At 38.4% G+C, this 21,033-nt stretch overlaps 1 protein-coding gene across 1 annotated transcript in view; it reads left to right on the plus strand.

Moving 5' to 3' along the window:
* Positions 1-21,033, plus strand: part of COG5 (component of oligomeric golgi complex 5) — a 307,163-nt gene that overhangs the window by 219,190 nt on the left and 66,940 nt on the right. Inside the window, exons 13-14 of the mRNA XM_067468812.1 lie at positions 4,786-4,947; positions 6,102-6,201. Of these exons, the coding sequence (XP_067324913.1) occupies positions 4,786-4,947; positions 6,102-6,201 (262 nt within the window). The remainder of the gene's footprint in view (positions 1-4,785; positions 4,948-6,101; positions 6,202-21,033) is intronic.

The raw sequence follows: 21,033 nt of genomic DNA on the forward strand, positions 1-21,033 counted from the left end.
GTCATTTGATTCTAAAGAACGGTCCATTTTCTGTAGCATAAGGGCATGGCGTTTGTATTGATCTGTTCACCAAACCTATTGAATTTGGTACCACAGGCAGGTATTATAGCAGGGGTCCTCAAACTAAGGCCCGGGGGCTGGATACGGCCCTCCAAGGTCATTTATCTGGCCCTCGCTTAGTGTTAACCTAAGTCTGAAACGACTTGAAAGCAGACAACAACAACAACAACAACAACAATCCTATCTCATCAACCAAAAGTAGGCCCACATTTCCCATTGAAATACTAATAAGTTTATTTATTATTTATTTACAGTATTTATATTCCATCCTCCTCACCCTGCAGGGGACTCAGGGTGGATTACAATGTACATATACATGGCAAACATTCAATGTCATAGACACATAACATATATAGGCAGACACTCAGAGGCTATTTAACATTCCAGCTACTGGCCACCAGGGGTGCTGTCGCTTCACCGTCCATTTGTGACACTGATGAAGTACTTCCTCATTCTTTGCATACTTCCTGGAGATTTTTATGGCCTCGTAAATCAGTTAAATTATATTTCTTAAAATTGTTCTTTATTTTATGTATTGTATTGTTTTTAAGTGTTTTTTGCACTACAAATAAGATATGTGCAGTGTACATAGGAATTCATTCATGTTTTTTTTTCTTCAAATTATAATCCGGCCCTCCAACAGTTTGAGGGACTGCGACCTGGCCCTCTGTTTAAAAAGTTTGTGGACCCCTGTATTATAGTGTCCAGAAGTTTGAACAGAAGTAAATTAATGCTAAATATTTTTTCCCTTTGTGACTTGTGAGATATTTTTACACGAGTCTTTGAATTAGTCGGCCCTCTCTAATGTGTTCTTTGGCTGGGGTTTTCAAACCCACCATAGAAATCCTTTCTAAAGCAGACTCGTTTAAAGCTTTCATCTCTATCAAGTTCTCTAAAAGCATAACATGGCTGACCGTGCCTTGACATCCTTTGATCTCGGTCCAAATGAAAGGAAAAATGAAAAGTAAAATTGCATGAGACCACTTGAAAATCAGAGTCACGGGAAAATAAAAAAGTAGAAGAATTCTCTTAGAAATTATATTGTTGCGTTATGTCTGTTAGACTAACAAACACATAGGCTTGGAGAAACTAGGAAAAAGATTGGATAGCTCTGACATTTGGTTGCAGGATTCTTGTAGCTGTGCTCGTAATGAGTTTGTGGTTTTTCATTTCTGGGCTAAAAATTGGAACCAACAGATGAAAAACTTACTTTGAGACGTAAACAATTTTAGTTATTATTTTATTAAACACCCCCCCCCCCCAATTTAAGTTAAGTGATTTCTAATCTACTTTGAGAAATTTGAATTATTCTTTTTTTTTGAAGGAATGCTGCATGCATTTCAAAAGAACAAATTACTGTATTTTCTGGTGTATAAGATTACTTTTTAACCCAGGAAAATCTTCTCCAAAGTTGGGGGGTCATCTTATAGGCCGGGTGTCATCTTATAGGGCGGGTGCTGAAACTTCTGAGCCAGACCAGAGAATCTGCAGTCGCCGTATATGGTGGGGGGAGGTAAAAAACGGCTGTGGCCTCATCCCCTCCATATGCAGCGACCGTATGAAAGTAGAAAGGGCGGCGCTGTACAAGTACAGTAGAAGATCAACCACTCACCAGGTTTTGTGGAAAGAAGTGACTAAAAGTGGTCCCGATGAGGAGTGAGGGGGCGCCTCACCGAGAAGGGGTAAGTGAAGGGCAGAGGAAGCTGCAGGCGTCCAGGATGCCCGGGGTATGGAAAAAAGAGATAGAGCGCTGCTATACCCAGAAAACACGCCTTTTTCTCCCATCTCGCCCACCCTTGTATCTTATTACCATACCTCCTTCTCTGCCTCTCAGATCTCGCTCCTGAGGACTGTAGTGAAGTAGCGCAGGCGCACATGTGCAAGATCTGAGACGCAGAGAAGGAGGTACGGTAATAGGAAAATTCCCATATTGAAATCATATCTTATGTTTTTTTAATTGCGTTGGAAGAGCGGTAGTCATATATGGCGAGTATATCCCAAACTTTATATTTTAACTGGAAAAGTTGGGGAGTCGTCTTATACGCCAGAAAATATGGTAATTATTTAATGCCAAACACATGTCTACTGGTCTGGGAGACCTGACATCCTTCATGTGCTTTTTGCACTACAAGGTCCTGATCATTGGCATGCTGTCTATGGCTTATATGAATTGTATTAGAAAGAGTTCAGCACATTTTTGGTCAAGGTCTTTGGAAATACAGCAGAGTCTCACTTATCCGACATAAACGGGCAGGCAGAAAGTTAGATAAACAAAAATGTCTGATAACATGGAGTCTCCTATTGTTACCTGTCCAACGCAGCGCTAGACACCAAGAATACTAACTACAGGGACTCAAAAGGTTAAGGCAAGGCAATGCCTCAGGGCTAGAACGACCGAGCAGGAAGTGCCCAGATGTGGAAGAAGAGCATGGAAATCACAGAGGGAAGGAGGGCGGATGCTTCTAGTCCTGCCTCTTTTCCCCCTTCCCTCCCTCCCTCCTCCTCCTCCTCCTCCTCCTCCTTGTATTGCCTTTTTCACTTATTGGGAACTAGCTGTCCCCTGCTACACGTTGCTGTGGCCCAGTCTGTGTATATGTGTTTTTTTGTGTGTAAATGTGTGTGCATATATTTGTGAATATGTGTATATGTGGTTTTGTGCATGTGTTGTAATGTAATTTTTGTTTTTTGGGTTTTTAAGTCTCTTCTGCTGTGTTTTTCAGTGTTTTTATGAGTGATGGTCACTCGTTTGCCTGATAGGTGTATTGTGTCCAAATTTGGTGTCAATTCGTCCAGTGGTTTCTGAATTCTGTTAATCCCACAAACGAACATTACATTTTTATTTATATACTAGCCGTCCCCTGCCACGCGTTGCTGTGGCCCAGTCTGGTGATCTGGAAAATAAAGTAATTTATACCCCGCCCTTCTCACCCCCAAGGGGGGACTCAGGGGAGTCCTGGAAGTATTTATCTCCCAAGTTTGTGGTCCTGGAAATATTTATCTTCCAAGTTTATTTACTTATTTATTTATAGACTAGCTGTTCCCTGCCACGCGTTGCTGTGGCCCAGTCTGTTGATCTGGAAAATAAAGTAACGAGAAAGTGTTGGCTTCTAATATATGTAATTTCTTTATGCTTGTGGGTAAACAGTATTTCTTGCTGTTTCTCTGTCAGTGTTGATGTAGAGATAGTCTGGTTTGCCTACTCCAGAACATGTGACATATACCGTATATTCCGGCATATAAGACGACTGGGCGTATAAGACGACCCCCAACTTTTCCAGTTAAAATATAGAGTTAAGACGACTCCCATGCATAAGACTACACCCGCGTATAAGACGACCCCTGACTTTTGAGAAGATTTTCTTGGGTTAAAAAGTAGTCTTATATGCCAGAATATACTGTAATTGCCTTTCTTTAGGAGTCCCTTTCAAATCTATGATACTATATCTCTGTGTGTATGTGAATCATATCTATCTATATCTATGGCTGGATGGCTCTTCGTCAGGAGTGCTTTGATTACGTTTTCTTGCCCTGGTGAAGGAAGTTGGACTGGTTGGCCTTAAGGATGGTGGTTCTGTGTGGGAAGTTTGCCCCAATTCTGTCGTTGGTGGGGTTCAGAATCCTCTTTGATTGTAGGTGAACTATAAATCCCAGTAACTACAACTCCCAAATGTCATGGTCTATTTCCCCCAAACTCCATCTGTGTTCATATTTGGGCATATGGAATATTTGTGCCAAGTTTGGTCCAGATCCATCATTGTTTGAGTCCAAAGTGCTTTCTGGATGTAGGTGAATTACAACTCCCAAACTCAAGGTCAATGCCCCCCAAGCCCTTCTAGTATTTTCTGTTAGTTTTGGGAGTTCTGTGTGCCAAGATTGGTTTGATTGCATCATTGGTGGAGTTCAGAATGCGCTTTGATTGTAGGTGAACTATAAATCCCAGCAACTACAGCTCCCAAATAACAAACTCAATTTTTTTGAAGGACATACATTGGGTTGTTAGGTGTCTTGTGTCCAAATTTGGTGTCAGTTCCCCCAGTGGTTTTTGAGTTTTGTTAATCCCACCAACGAACATTACATTTTTATTTATATAGACTAGCCATCCCCTGCCACGCATTGCTGTGGCCCAGTCTTTGTATATGTGTTTTGTGTGTATATATATTTCTGTATATGTGGTTTTGTGCATGCGTTGTAATGTATTTTTTATTTTTTGGCTTTTTTAAGCCTCTTCCACTGTGTTTTTCGGTGTTTTTATGTGTGATGGTCACTCCTTGGCCTGATAGGTGTATTGTGTCCACATTTGGTGTCAATTCGCTCCATGGTTTTTGAGTTATGTTAATCCCACAAACAAACATTACATTTTTATTTATATAGATAGATGTAGAAAGTGTTGGGGGTGCTCCTTTAATTGAAGGGGAAATCTTAGAGGAAAAGGGAGGCGTCTGATAAGACGAAATGTCAGATAAGCGAAGGTCGGATAAGGGAGACTCTACTGTAGTTCTTTTCATTGTAGTAACCTACATCTTATAAGCTTATGTGCTGTTGTATCGTGTGCCATTAAAATTTCTCTTATTAGTCTGTATACCTTGAAAGTAGAATAAGGCTCTGGTAGAGTGTATGAATTCTGCAGATATTAGGAAGATATGGTTCAGCCTTCAGATGATTAGCATAACATTTTGTCGTATTTTTAAAAGGATATAAAAATAACCAATTGACCCTATTCTCCAGTCCAGAAATAGCTCTGAAAGACTCTTTGCAAGCCTATGAAGCTGCCTACTTGTCAAAGTCCTTGTCTCGACTCTTTGACCCTATCAATCTTGTGTTTCCCCCTGGAGGTCGCAATCCTCCTTCAACCGATGAACTTGACAGTATCATCAAAACCATTGCAAGGTAAGGGTATAATCTATAATGTTAGTGCATTCAGTACATAAGGTATAACGCTATTTTGCCTCCCCTCCATGTGCACTTAAATTAGACTTTTGGAAGTGAACGTTCGCTATTGCTAAGTGATTAATTCTTTCGTCATTATAAAGGCTGTTAGCAACAGAATTAAACTGAAGCTTATGTCTTGCATTTTATTATGTAAATCAATAAAAAGCTTTCAGTATGTTCGGGTCCATTGCATTCCCCTTCCCCACCACCAAGAGTCACCCCTAAGTAGTCACTGTAGATGGAGCCTTAGTCTAGTAAAGTTTATGCTACCAACTTCATTTTCTGTTAATCTCTAAGGTGCTACAAAATCACATCGCATACTGATTTTCCAGAGAAACATGGCTCTATCTTTGAATTATATCAATAGTTTATCTATGTTTTTAACTTTTATATAAAATGAAATATTTAAAATATGTCAAATGCAACAAAATACAAACACTATTTTCATTTTAACTTTTTCTGTCATCAGATAGATAGATAGATAGATAGAGATAGATAGCGAGGTGTAATAACATGACATCAGGCCCAGAGCTTGGGGGGGGGGGGCTTGAGGGGCTTCAGCCCCCCCCCCCCCCGAAATTCTCAGGGTGGTCCGCGAGAAGGCCTTACTGGTACATTATTTAAACTGTTATGTTTCCTGTCGTAGCAAACTGTGAATCGTACATTTGGTATCTCTGCGCCTGCGCAGTGCAGCATTCGGAACCTTCTGGAAAATAAAAATAACATTTTAGACCCCAGCTAGCCCCTCCCACCTCCCTCGAGTATATATAGCCCATGGGCGGGGCTAGCCAGCAGTTCTCTTCATCCACCGCTTCATAAGCAGCTGGAGAACCTTCCTAACTCTTGCCAGCTATCGGCTTTATTGGACTGTTTAGAGGTATTCTGACCATTTGGACTGTTTTTTTCACTTCTCTATTGCCTAATCCCTTGGCTATGGCTAAGGTTTGCTAGGGCAGATCCTGAGCCCCCCCCCCCCCCCCGAAATCAAACTCAGCCCCCCCCCCCCGAATCAAAATCCTGAGTACAGGCCTGCATGGCATTAATTCAGAAATGTTCTTTCTCTGTTCTGTAAGTTAAAATATTATTAAAAATTGAGTTATTTTTGTTTCTAGTGAGCTGAATGTTGCTGCTGTGGATCCAAACCTCAGCTTAGCAGTATCAAAAAATGTGGCAAAGACCATACAACTTTTTGGTGTGAAGTCTGAGCAACTTGTAAGTTTTCCTTAATTCAAAATTATTTTCTTTTAAAGTCTAAATACATGTATTGTTTGTCATAAAGTTTTTTTCTAAAGCAATTTTATTTATTTATTTATTTATTTTACCCTATTTATAGCCCGCCTTTCTCTACTCCGAAGGGGACTCAAGGTGGCTTTACATATAGGACAACATACAGTTAAAATACATTTATGTTAACATTTATAATTAAAATTAATGCACATTAAAAACATATAAAAACAGTATTATATAATATATTATATAATATATTGTATATACATATAATATTGATAATATTGCAATCCAATATAATACTACGAATCATAATATGATATTATAATTATATATTTTATATTAAATATAATATTACTAATAATATTACAGTATAATGTTATAGTACAATGTAATATATAATATTAATTTTGTGCTACGGTCATAATATAATGTATTGTATTTGTTTTTTACTTGTAAGCCGCTCTAAGTCCCCTTCCGGGTGAGAAGGGCGACATATAAATGTCGTAAATAAATAAATAAATAAATATTAAAATTATGTTTGGATAACTTTCACTACTCTACTCAGAGATGGTTTCTTTTTTGACAAGAGTTAAGTTGCCGTAAATACATTAATCCATGAATAAGATGACTCAAGTTTTGTGGGGTTGATCTTTTGACTGCAATTTCTAGACATATGCAGTAGGGCTGGGCAACCACGGAAAAAATTGTTTCTAAACTCGATTCGTTTTTTGGCGTTTTTTGCGTTTCGATATTTAAAAGAATTCCGAAATTTTTCTTTAAAAAAGTTCGATATTTACGAAATTTCGTAAAATTACGAAACAATACAAACCGAATACGAAACGAATACGAATCGATTCGTTAATGGCGGACGCGACCGCGCAATACGCTAAAAAACCTCCATATGGGACAGGGGGAACTTCTGAAGCTTCCCTCTCCCTCTGTTGTTGACTGTTGGTGTGATATTTATAATTTTTTTTCACTGATTAGACAAACAACAGCTATAAAACTTGCCCCAGACATGCGGAAATAATAACGAAACGATTTCGAAACGAATACGAAGCAATTACGAAGCAATTACGAAACGAATTTAAAAATTCGTTTCGTTTTTTAGATGCTCCTGAATGGTTCGTTATCGCTTCGTAACAAAAAAAAAATAACGAATTTTTAACGAATTACAAAATTACGAAACAAAACCGCCCAGCCCTAATATGCAGTACTCCAGAGGTAATGAAGATATGGCTCACAATCAATGTTGTAATGGTTAATTTTGAAATATTTATTCATTTATTTACAATATTTATATGCCACCCTTCTCACCCCGAAGGGAACTCAGAGCATTATATTGTAATATTTTTAGTATTATACATGTAATATAAAATATATAATTATAATATTGTATTAGTAGTATATTGTATTACATTATAATATTATAAATATTATATGTATATACAATATATTATATTATATTACATGATTACTAAAGCACAGGAGACAAGATGGAATTGTCTTCTGCCTCCCTCTATCTTCACTCTGCCCAGAGCAGCAGTTAGTTTCAGGGGAGGGGGACTCCCAACCGGACATAGGCAGTAGACAAGATGGAATTGTCTTCTGCCTCCCTCTCTCTTCACTTTGGACCAGTTGATGCTGGGGGGGGGGGGGGGGGCTCCCAAGTGATTACATAGGCAGGAGGCAAGATGGAACTGATCTTCTGCCCCCCTCTCTTTTCACTCTGGACCAGAGAAGCAGCTGGTGGCGGGTGTGTGTGTGTATGTGTGTGTGTGGCTCCCAACCGATGACATAGTCAGTAGAAAAGATGGAACTGATCTTCTGCCCTCTCTCCCTTCACTCTGGATCAGAAAAGTAGTTGGTGCGGGGGGGGGGGGGGGCTGGGGGGCTCCCAACCAATGATATAGGCAGGAGGCAAGATGGAACCAATCTTCTGCCCCCTCTCTCTTCACTCGGGACCAGAGGAGCAGTTGGTGCCAGGGTGGGGGGGGGGGCTCCCAACTGATAATATAGGCAGGAGACAAGATGGAACTGATCTTCTGCCCCCTCTCCCTTCACTCTGGATCAGAAAAGTAGTTGGTGCTGGGGGGGGGGGGCTCCCAACAGATGACATAGGCAGGAGACAAGATGGAACTGATCTTCTGCCCCCTCTCCCTTCACTCTGGATCAGAAAAGTAGTTGGTGCCGGGGGGGGGGGGTGGGGGGCTCCCAACCAATGATATAGGCAGGAGGCAAGATGGAACCAATCTTCTGTCCCCCTCTCTCTTCACTCTGGACCAGAGGAGCAGTTGGTGCCGGGGTGGAGGGCTCCCAACTGATGATATAGGCAGGAGACAAGATGGAACTGATCTTCTGCCCCCCTCTCTCTTCACTCTGGACCAGAAAGGCCCTAAAATAGTAAAAGAAATACTAAAAGTCATTATGACAAGTCCTCTTACCATGACTCTTGGGAGGGTTCAAAAAGGCAGGCAGGTGCGTTGAGCAGTGTGTGTACATGTGTGCACATTTTTACAATCTGTCCTGTCACCCATGGAAAATTCTCTTTTATCACGCATGCAGTCCGGCTTCTGGCTGCAGTAGAAAAATCACTTCAGTGTCCCTTTCACTAACTTTTAAAGACAGTGAATGCTGCTTATGAACTGCCGTGCAAAGCTTGCCATAAAGATGAAGAGTGTATGGGTGACTTTATCTGACCTTCTTTGGGGGCTAAGGAACAGAATAGATATCCAGCTGCTCACAAACGCACATACTTCTAGTTCTCCTAAAGTTTTTGACTGCCCTGACCAGCTGTTCTCTTCTTTGACCCACTTTTAGATTGATTTAGAAAGCAGTGCAGGGAAGAGGACATGACTGAGTCTAAAAAGACTTTAGTTGAAAGTGTGTGCATGAACGTATATGGATAACTGTGCCGTAGTTGAACAGTGTGTTGCACATTTCCAGCAACGCTCTGTCCTTTTTGCAGATCAAAATAAATTCAAACCTAAATATTTGGGCTTCGTTTTGTACAGTTAAATAATAGATGTTTCATTTATAAAATGCCAAATGTATTTCCGAACATGCCAGGACAAATTTGCCATTGAATTGTAAAATCAGACGTGGTAGCCATGAATAGCCAAGGCCTGCAGTTGCTTCTGTGTCATCCAGTCTTTTGTGTGGTGTGGAGTGTGATTCAGTGAGAAATGTGATTTCAAAGTGGCAAGCAGCTTCAGAATAATAGTGTGTAGAAATATAGTGACAGGTATGTAATGGGGGGAAGGGTCCCACCAGTTAATTCAAAGATACTGCTGTTGTCAAGAGCTATTACGTTTCAGAACTGTTGTGACTCTTAGCATCTTAAACATCCTCAGAGAAAAATGAGCATGAGGAGTGCATTGAGATTGGGGAGAGGGGAGTAGGAGTTGTGTTACCTTTATTCTTCTTGCTAGTAAGAAGACAAAACTCTTTAATTTCAAAATACATTTTTACTTGGGAGATTTATTTATCTATAAATAAATAAGTAAATAAATTTGGGAGATAAATACTTCCAGGACCACAAACTTGGGAGATAAATATTTCCAGGACCACAAACTTGGGAGATAAATACTTCCAGGACCACAAACTTGAGATATAAATACTTCCAGGACCACAAACTTTGAGATATAAATACTTCCAGGACCACCCTGAGTCCCCCCTCGGAGGTGAGGGGCGGGGTATAAATATATGAAATAATAATAATAATAATCATCATCATCATCTATATAAATAAAAATGTAATGTTTGATTGTGGGATTAACATAACTCAAAAACAACTGGACGAATTGTTAGTAGGTGCCTTCACCTACTAACCCAAGGAGTGACCATCACTCAAAAAAATGATTTTGTCATTTGGGAGTTGTAGTTGCTGGGATTTATAGTTTACTTACAATCAAAGAGCATGCTGAACTCCACTAATGATGGAATTGAACCAAACGTAGCACACAGGACTGCCATGACCAATAGAAAACACTAGAAGGTTTGGTGGGCATTGACCTTGAGTTTGAGAGTTGTAGTTCACCTACATCCAGAGATCTCTGTGGACTCAAACAATGATGGATCTGGACCAAACTCTACACAAATACTCAATATGCCCAAATGTGAACACTGATGGAATTTGGGGGAAATAGAATCTTGACATTTGGGAGTTGTAGTTGCTGGGATTTATAGTTCACCTACAATCACAGAGCATTCTGAACCACACCAACGATAGAATTGGGCCAAACCTCCCACACATAACCCCCATGTGGGCCACAGCAACGCATGGCAGGGGACGGCTAGTCTATAAATAAGGAAGTAAATAAACTTGGGAGGTAAATACTTACAGGACCACAAACTTGGGAGATAAATACTTCCAGAACCACCCTGAGTCCCCCCTCGGGTGAGAGAAGGGTGGGGTATAAATATATGAAATAATAATAATAATCTATATAAATAAAAATGTAATGTTTGTTTGTGGGATTAACACAACTCAAAAACAACTGGACGAATTTGTCATTTGGGAGTTGTAGTTGCTGAGATTTATAGTTCACCTACAATCAAAGAGCATTCTGAACTCCACCAATGATGGAATTGAACCAAACGTAGCACACAGGACTGCCATGACCAATAGAAAACACTAGAAGGTTTGGTGGGCATTGACCTTGAGTTTGAGAGTTGTAGTTCACCTACATCCAGAGAGCACTGTGGACTCAAACAGTGATGGATCTAGACCAACTTGGCAAAAATATTTCATATATCTAAATATGAACACAGATGGAGTTTGGTGGAAGTAGACCTTGACATTTGGGAGTTGTAGTTACTGGGAATTATAGTTCACCTACAATCAAAGAGTGTTCTGAACCCCACCAACGACAGAATTGGGCCAAACTTCCCACACAGAATCCCCATGACCAACAGAAAATACTCAAGGTCAAGTCCAACTCCCTTCACCAGGGCAAAAAAAAAAAAATGTAATCAAAGCCCTCCTGACAAAGAGCCATCCAGCCATTGATATAAATAGATATGATTCACACAGAGAGATATATAGTATCATAGATTTGAAAGGGATCCCTAAAGAAGGACAATTATGTGTTGCATGTTCCAGAGTAGGCAAACCAGACACTCTCCACATCAAGACTGACAAAGAAACAGCAAGAAATACCGTTTACCTACAAGCATAAAGAAATTACATATATTAGAAGCCAACACTTTCTCGTTACTTTATTTTCCAGATCAACAGACTGGGCCACAGCAACGCGTGGCAGGGAACAGCTAGACTATAAATAAATAAGTAAATAAACTAGGAAGATAAATACTTCCAGGACCACAAACTTGGGAGATAAATACTTCCAGGACTCCCCTGAGTCCCCCCTTGGGGGTGAGAAGGGCGGGGTATAAATATATAATAATAATAATAATAATAATAATAATAATAATAATAATAATAAGGAATATAAAACAATAAGTAACATTAGATTGGTTTCACAAATAGTTTGGTACTTGTTGATGACCTCAGACCCCTCTCAGGGTTACACACCTAAAACAAACTCATCTTACAAGGTCATCCGAACACTTTGACTGGTCCAAGGTCAAACATGTCCAGATTAATACAAGGCTGTTCGTATAATCTTCTAACATATGTCAAATTATTATACAAGATGATTTTTGCCAACCTCTTAACCTGTCATAGAAGTATGGCACCAAAGTTCACTGCAATTTGTCTTAATTTTTGCATTAACTGATCATTGACAAGCCTAGGTGTGACCCTTGCTGTCAAGAAGGCCACCACATGATAATAGCCCCTGGACTATAGTTGACAAGAACACAAAATGTGACTTATCAGTTGACATACATTAGCAGTAAATTAGAAAAACTATCCAAAAGGTATTCTAGTCGCATTTTTAAAATGTAAAGGTTTCTCCTTGACATTAAGTCTAGTTGAGTCTGACTCTGGCGGGTGGTGCTTATCTCCATTTCTAAGCTGAAGAGCTGGTGTTGTCCATAGACACCTCCTAGGTCATGTGGCCAGCATGACTGCATTGAGTGCCGTTACTTTCCTGCCATAGCGTTACCTATAGATCTACTCACATTTGCATGTTTTTGAACTGCTAGGTTGGCAGAACCTTGGGCTGACAACAAGAGCTCGTCCCGCCCCACAGATTCGAACTGCCAACCTTCCGGTCATCAAGTCCTGCAGCTTAGCAGTTTAACCCACTGCACCACTGCAACCCCTGAGGTGTCAAAAAGTATATACAAAAGTATATACAAAGACAGAGATGTCAAAAAGTATAAACAAAAGACATGTTTTTCCTGGTGGGAAATTATACTATTGTGCCTATACTGTGAGCTTTGATAAGCAGATAATATTTTTGGAATATTTTTCTTTGTGTATCTCCCTGTATTTTTGTAATAAATGTTATATACCCAAGGTTACAAATATATGATATTTACAGAGTATCTTATGTAATAATAACAATTAGTTGAATTTTAAAGTGTTTTTAAGGATCTAATATGTTAAAAGAGTGAATGTATTATATCTGGTTTATTTAAAATATTTTTGACTTGTTATTTCTATCTTTGGCATTGAATGTTTGCCAGTGTGTTTTACTTTGCTGTAAGCAGTCCTGAGTCCCTCCGGGGAGATAGGACGGGCTATAAATGAAGCATTATTATTATTATTATTATTATTATTATTATTATTATTATTCTACTGACACAAAAGCACAGTATGTCACAGCAAATGAGATCTATATGCTGGATTACGTATCAAAAAATCACAAGTCGAAAACTTCCCAAGCGTCTAGGACTGTGTGACGTATTTCCGAATGATGCGTGCAGATCCAAGTAAGGTGGCCTTTTGCAGTTGACAGATCGTGATTTTGTCAATGTTTATTGTTTCCAAATGCCGGCTGAGATCTTTTGGCATGGCACCCACTGCACCTATTATTATTTTTTTATTGAGTATATTTCCATAATAACAACTGAATAAAAGCAGGTGAGAGGGGGTTATTTCGGGTTGGGTGGAGGGGGAGGGAGAAGGAAGAAGGGGGGGCAAAAACAAACAAACAAACAAACAAAAAGGAAATGTAGTGAAGTTTAGGATAGTTTGGGATAGTTTGGGATAGGGAATAAAGGGGTTGTGAATGGGATTTTAGACTCCCAGATCTCTTTTCACGCGTCGTATCATTCTCGCCTTTAAAGTATTTTTAATCCTATGACTTCTCTTTTTGATTTTCATTACATTTCTTCCTGCCTTCATTTGTTAGCTTGGACAATAATCCTCTTTATTTTCCTTCTTCTGAAGATTTGACATAAAGTCATCGAATAAGATCCAGTCTGTCCTTTTAAGCGGTCTTCCATGTGCCTCTTTTAAAGCATAGGTTAGAATATCCATTTCTGTTGCAATCCAGAGCAGAGAACGAGGCCTAAGATAACTTTCCACCACACTTGGCTGTGAAAAACAATCCTTTTTTATTGAAGAAAAATGGTTACAAAATAAAGGAAAAATGCAAGTCAAAAGCCACAGCAAAATCAGCAAACATGAATTTAAATGGACAAAGCAAAACCAAAAGCCTCTCTGGGAAATACTTGAATCTGTTAGCAATCCACTAACCGTACTTGATATCCTAGAAATCTTCCCATACTATGGCCAGGGAACTGGGAGAACTGCCAAGGTCTTCATCAATTCTGAAACGATGCCTGAACTGAGGGAATCAGCCTGGCGTATTGCAATTAAAACTCAAGAATCGGTTCCGTGAACCGCCCTTCTGTTTTGAAGCCAATGTTTTTAATTCTTGAATTCGGGAGGATCGACGCAAACTGAGTGTTTTACTTCTGTCTTCCCAAATTTGGCCCCTTCTGTTGTCATTACAGTTAACAGGTGCAGAAGGGAGGGAAAGTTCAAGGTCTCCCTCTGCAACATTCTCATTAACACTGGTACTTTCATTTTCCAAACCTACAGCAGTTTCTTCCTCACTAATTTCAGGAGCATTGGCATCAAGAGGTACATTTCCACTAGCATCAGTAAATATACTTTCATTAGCATCAGGAGGAACAAACAGAGAATCAGGTTCAAGTTCAAACTCAGGCTGAACCCCAACAATTTCTTTTATGTTGATAACTTTATTTAGCCATTCGTCTCTTGTAGGTATTTCTTTTAGTTTCCATTTTTTGGCCAGTACTTAACCACTTACTTAACCGCAGTGGTTAAGTAAGTGAGTAAAATATCTTTATTAGAGTCAGGCTCAATCTGTTTGTCAAATATTCCAAGGAGGAAGTATTCTGGATTCATTTTTATTTTTGTTTGTAATATTTTCTCGCAGTTTTCCTGTATTGATTTCTAATAAGTTTTTATTCTGGGGCAGGTCCACCAGAGGTGGTAGAAGGTTCCAGTTTGGTCTTCGCATTTCCAGCGTCTGCTGCTGGTTCTTTTGTACATTAGGCCTAGTTTTTGTGGCGTCATGTACCACCTTTACATCATCTTATACCAGTTTTCTTTCATGTCTGTTGAATATGTATATTTGATTTTTTTGGACCGGAACAATTCCCATTCCTTTAGTTTTATTGGCCTACCGATGTTTTTTGCCCATTTTATCATACAATCTTTTATGGCCTCCGTCTCTGTCGCCCATTCAAGTAATATATTGTAATATAATATATATGGGTTATGTTCTTCTTATCTTTTTGTAGTATCTTCTCCCAAGAATATTCATGTGTTTGAAAGCCTACTTCCTGCTCTTTTTTTGTGTTCCTTTAGCTGGAAATATTGTAGCCAGGAGAAAGATGTTATTTCCTTGGCTATCTCCTATTTCGATTTTAGAGCTATTTTTACATCTTTTTTTGTTGTTAGGTTTTTATACGTTGGCCATCTATTATTATTATTATTATTATTATTATTATTATTATTATTATCAATTGCTGTATACCCATACTAGGCGTTTGACTAAGTGCCACAACAATTAGCAGTGCCACAACAATTAGCAGTGCCACAACAATTAGCAATGACGACTGGAACGGAATATGGACAACGAGATTGGTTTATGATTCTAAGATGAGACGGCGCGGATGATTTAGTGTAATTTGTATTGTTGATTGTTATGTTTATATTGTTGTTTTGATATGCCCTTGTTGTAAACTGTTTTATATGTTGTAAACCGCCGTGAGTCGCCCTAGGGCTGAGAACAGCGGTCAACAAATGCAGTAAATAAATAAATAAATAAATAAATACTATACCCATACTTTGATTCACATTAACCTCCATCATAAATGGTATTCATATATGGAAGATGCAAGCATTGCATAGTCACTTCCAATCCTGTGCTAGGAAAAACAGGTATTTCTTAAAGAAACATGAACCTAGATGCATTATCATACTATTCTGAGCTTTGTAAAGAAAGAATGGGATAAAATCAGTTGCTCGTCATAATTTCTGAAGAAACGAACAGGCCTTTTCATAGCAGTGCTTTGAGTAAGGTACCTGCCACGCAAGGACATGCTTCCTAAATAATAATAATCACAAAGCTCTCGATCCGCACTCCAGTAATGCTTCCCCCGTCCTCATTTAATTCTGTTTCTATAGTGATCTCTTTGTTATTTCAGGCCTGTGCCTGGCCGAGAAGAAGCACTGCAAAGGAAAACAGTTTTTGCTACTTGGGAAAAATTATAATCAGTAAAAGTTGCAAGGGCTCATTCATCCCTAAAGATAGCAGATGCACTTTGAAACCTAGCCTTTAAATCTGTGTTTAAGTCTGCAGACAACACTTTATTCTTCTTCGAGGATGTGGATAGCAGGGAGTCATTTCCTTAAGATTGTTCAGGGAGATCTGGTGATGGCAAAATTAATGTGAGGAAATGCTTCACACTAAGAATGAGGTGCTAATACGTTGCCATCATTAACAAAATGGCTGTATGTAATCCGATTTTTGATATTAGCCTGTGCTAATGAATTCACAGGCAAGTGCAAAGTATTGGATATTATAGGAAAGTAATTTACATTTTTTGGTAAACATAATTGTCTTGTGTTAATAATCTGCCTTTATTTCTTACTCACTTACCCATTTAGTTTGTCACAGACATCTTGTATAACTCGAAGCATCTAGAATAACACAACGACTGCGTTAGTCACTTTCAATGAACAGTCAACAAGGTGCCTCTAGGATTCTTGAAAGAAGGATGGGAGGTTGTCGACTTTAATTAATTACTTAATTAATTAACAACATTTCTACCCTGCCCTTCTCAACGCCCAAGAGGGGGACTCAGAGCAACTAACACCGGCAACAATTTAATGCCACAATATCACAATATAACAATATAAAACCATAAATACACAATAGATTAAAAACAATAACATTTGTTATACAATCGTATAGGTGTTTCCATTATTATAATGGACTTTAAATAGTTCTAATGTCCCAACATCTGATACTGCATGATTTATTGTTGTTATTTTATGTCTCACCTGTCCAATATAAGCTGCTTCTACCCGAGCACCTGATAACTGGGCAGAGATGTATAGAAGGAGTCATTTTACAGGTTGAGTATCTGTTATCTGAAATGCTTAGGATCAGAAGTGTTCCGTATTTCAGATTTTTAAAAAAGATTTTGGAATTAATTCACATATAGTGCCCATGTCCAAAGATGAAATTTATTTATTTATTTACGACATTTATATGCCGCTCTCACCCCAAAGGGGACTCAGAGTGGCTTACAAGGTATATATTACATACAATATATTATATTGTTAGCATAGTATATTGTTAGCTATATTGCACCATACCACTATATTGTAATATTATTAGTAATATTACATGTAATATAAATATATAATTATAATGTCATATTATTATATTGCATTACATTATGTGGGTGTGTTTCATATACACCTTATACACATAAGGTAATTTAATACGGAATATTTTTACTAATTTTGCATATGAGCATAGAAACACCAGAAAACAAAGTTGTTTCTCTTTCATGTGGACAATTCTGGATTGTGAACTATTTTGGATTTTGAAATTCTGGATAAGTAATGTCAACCTGTACATGGAAGCTTACTTTAGTTACCAAAGCATAAATTGATTAATTATCTCATCCTGTTAAAATAGTCACATCTTGTATAATTATTATTATTATTATTATTATTTATTTATTTATTTATTTATTTACACCCCGCCACCATCTCCCCAAGAGGACTCGGAGCAGTTTACATGAGGCAAAGCCAAACAGTACAAATAGTCACATCTTGTATAACAATAATAATAATAATAATAATAATACTTTATTTATACTCTGCCACCATCTCCCCAAGAGGACTCGGGGCAGCTTACATGAGGCCAAGCCTAACAGTACAAATAGTCACATCTTGTATTATAATAATGATAATAATAATAATAATAATACTTTATTTATACTCCGCCACCATCTCCTCAAGAGGACTCGGGGCACCTTACATGAGGCCAAGCCCAACAGTACAAATAGTCACATCTTGTATAATAATAATAATAATAATAATAATAATAATAATACTTTATTTATATTCCGCCACCATCCCCCCAAGAGGACTCGGGGCACCTTACATGAGGCCAAGCCCAACAGTACAAATAGTCACATCTTGTATAATAATAATAATAATAATAATAATAATAATACTTTATTTATACCCCGCCACCATCTCCCCAAGAGGACTCGGGGCAACTTACATGAGGCCAAGCCCAACAGAACAACAGAGCAAATATACAACATAAAATACAAACTGCAAAATATAATGAAAATATAAATAAAACAATACAAATGAACACACCAAACAATATATAGATCACAGTAATTGAATCACATGATGGTGATGATGATGATGATGATGATGATGATGATGATGATGATAATTATAATCACAATGGACAGTGGGCTGGGCAAGTTGCAAAGATTAAAAATTTAAAATACTGGGTGAGCAGGCCGTGTAATGTATCTAGACAGAGGATCAGAGGGACAAAATGAGTTTTAATGGCACTAGAAGATGGGATAAAGTGCTTCCGAAGGCATTTTATGCAGTGTTTGGTCAAGGTCAGGGATTATTGTTCATTCGTTGAAGGCACACTGGAATAGCCAAGTTTTCAGACTCTTCCTAAAGACTACCAGAGTGGAGGCTTGCCTAATTTCTCTGGGGAGTGAGTTCCAGAGCCGGGGGGCCACCACGGAGAAGGCCCTCTCTCTCGTCCCCACAAATCGCACTTGCGATGGGGGCGGGAGAGAGAGGAGGACCTCCCCAGAAGATCGAAGGAATCATGAGGGCTCATAAAAAGGAAATGCGGTCACGAAGGTAGGTGGGTCCCAAACCGTTCAGGGCTTTGTACGTAAGACCTGCATCTTAAATTGGGACCGGAAAATAAACGGTTTGGGGCCCACCAATAGTATAAATAAATATCTTCATTTCTACTTCATTTTCATATTTCCACATTGAAATACTTGTATTACTTTTAGTTATATTTAGAACAGCATGCCCTTTTCCGTTAGGAGGATGAATGCAAAAAATACCACATTTATTTGGCTGAGTGATTAATTTTTTTGGAGTGTCTGTGACTTAGCAACAAGGACATAAGTCTTCAAGTTAAAATATTAATGCTTGCTCTGCTTGTTAGTAGTGCATCCTAATATATTATTTTCTTTGAGCACAGTTGCTCATTGATCTGCTTTTAATTAAGTCTGTCGCTATATTCTGAGTGTGCACACTTAATTAAGAACTCGGTCTAGTTTGGTACTTAGAAGCTTGTCAGAAATTAATCCTGTCAACATCGAAGTTGCCGGTTTGTTAAGCTTTGTAATTTTTTTCGGTATTCTTTAATATTGTTGTTGATGTTCCTAAACTACATAGTGCTGTATTCTCTAGACTCCGTCAGGGTAATTATTTTTTTCTTCTTCAGAGATAAAGCAAACATTAAAGGATGCATTCCTATAACTGCATACCTGAAAGTAAGCTCCATGAAACTCAGTGAGTCGGAGTAGATACACATAGGGCTACTTTAGCATTTTAAATTTCTTTTTCTTACCAGCTAACTTGGAAGGACACCATACTGTGCATTTTCGTCCTATTGATATAATAATAGCATTAGCTACTTCTTCTGTGGTTAATTTCTTCAGCTGCCTTCTAGCAAGAGCCAATGAATTAACTATATTTGAAAATATCTGTTGTCATGGCAAAAGGCAAATAATAAAATGTTACTGTTCAAACTACTTGGTTCCATCTAATTTGTCAAAAGAAGTATGGTTGATTGCGTCCTATCCAAGCTCTTGCTGGTGTGTGTGTGTGTATACACACACAGAGACACACACAGACATATACGCACATACATACATACATACATACACACTAGCTGTCCCCTGCCACGCATTGCTGTGGCCCAGTCTGGTGATCAGAAAAATAAAGTAATGAGAAACTGTTGGTTTCTAATATATGTAATTTCTTTATGCTTGTGGGTAATCAGTATTTCTTGCTGTTTCTTTGTGAGTGTTGTTATGGGGATGGTCTCGTTTGCCTACTCAGGAACATGTGTCATATAATTGTCCTTCTTTAGGGGTCCCTTTCAAATCTATAATACTATATCGGTGTGTGTGTGAATCTATCTATATCTATGGCTGGCTGGCTCTTTGTCAGGAGGGCTTTGATTATGTTTTTTTGCCCTGCTGAAGGGAGTAATACTGGATGGCCTTAAGTATTTTCTGTTGGTAATGGGGGTTCAGTGCAGGAAGTTTACCCCAATTCTGTCGTTGGTGGGGTTCAGAATGCTCTTTGATTGTAGGTGAACTATAAATCACAGCAACTAAATGTCAAGGTCTATTTTCCCCAAACTCTACATGTGTGCATATTTGGGCATATGGAATATTTGTGCCAAGTTTGGTCCAGATCCATCATTGTTTGAGTCCAAAGTGCTCTCTAGATGTAGGTGAACTACAACTCCCAAACTCAAGGTCAATGCCCACCAAACCCTTCTACCATTTTCTGTTGGTCTTGGAAGTCCTGTGTGCCAAGTTTGGTTCAATCCCATCATTAGTGAAGTTCAAAATGCCTTTTGATTGTAGGTGAACTATAAATCCCAGCAACTACAACTCCCAAATGACAAAATCAAATTGTTGAGTGACAGTCACTCATTGGGTTGTTAGGCGTATTCTGTCCAAATTTGGTGTCAATACTTCCGGTGGTTTTTGAGTTATATTAATCCCACAAACAAACATTACATTTTTATTTTTTATTTTTTACATTTTTACATTGCCACCACATATGTATATATGTTCCTGATTCTTGACATCCTCTCCAACAATTTTTTGAATAGTTTTTATTTATATTTGTTATTCTTACTGGTGTTAGGTACCATTTCCATATTTTTATTTTATATATATATATATATATATATATATATATATATATATATATATCCTGTTGTTTTAAAACAATTAAAAGGATGGACTACATTTCCGTTCCTTCCATTATATATTTAAAACAATTTTAATACTTATTGTTCACCCCACTTCCAGAATGTCAGAACAAATTCAGTTAGAATAAAATATTAAACTATGCAATTATTTTGTCAGCATAAGAACATTCTCATACCCATCCAAACAAAAATTTTGCATCCTAAGTTTTATGTTGGCAGAACTTCATCCAGAAATAGTGTCTGGGAAACAGCACCAGTGGTACAGTGGGTTAAACTCCTGTGCCGGCAGGACTGAAGACTGACAGGTCACTGGTTCAAATCCAGGGAGAGAGTGGATGAGCTCCCTCTGTCAGCTCCAGCTCCTCGTGCGGGGACATGAGAGAAGCCTCTC

Source organism: Anolis sagrei, chromosome 5 (assembly GCF_037176765.1).
Source record: "Anolis sagrei isolate rAnoSag1 chromosome 5, rAnoSag1.mat, whole genome shotgun sequence".
NCBI lineage: Eukaryota > Metazoa > Chordata > Lepidosauria > Squamata > Dactyloidae > Anolis > Anolis sagrei.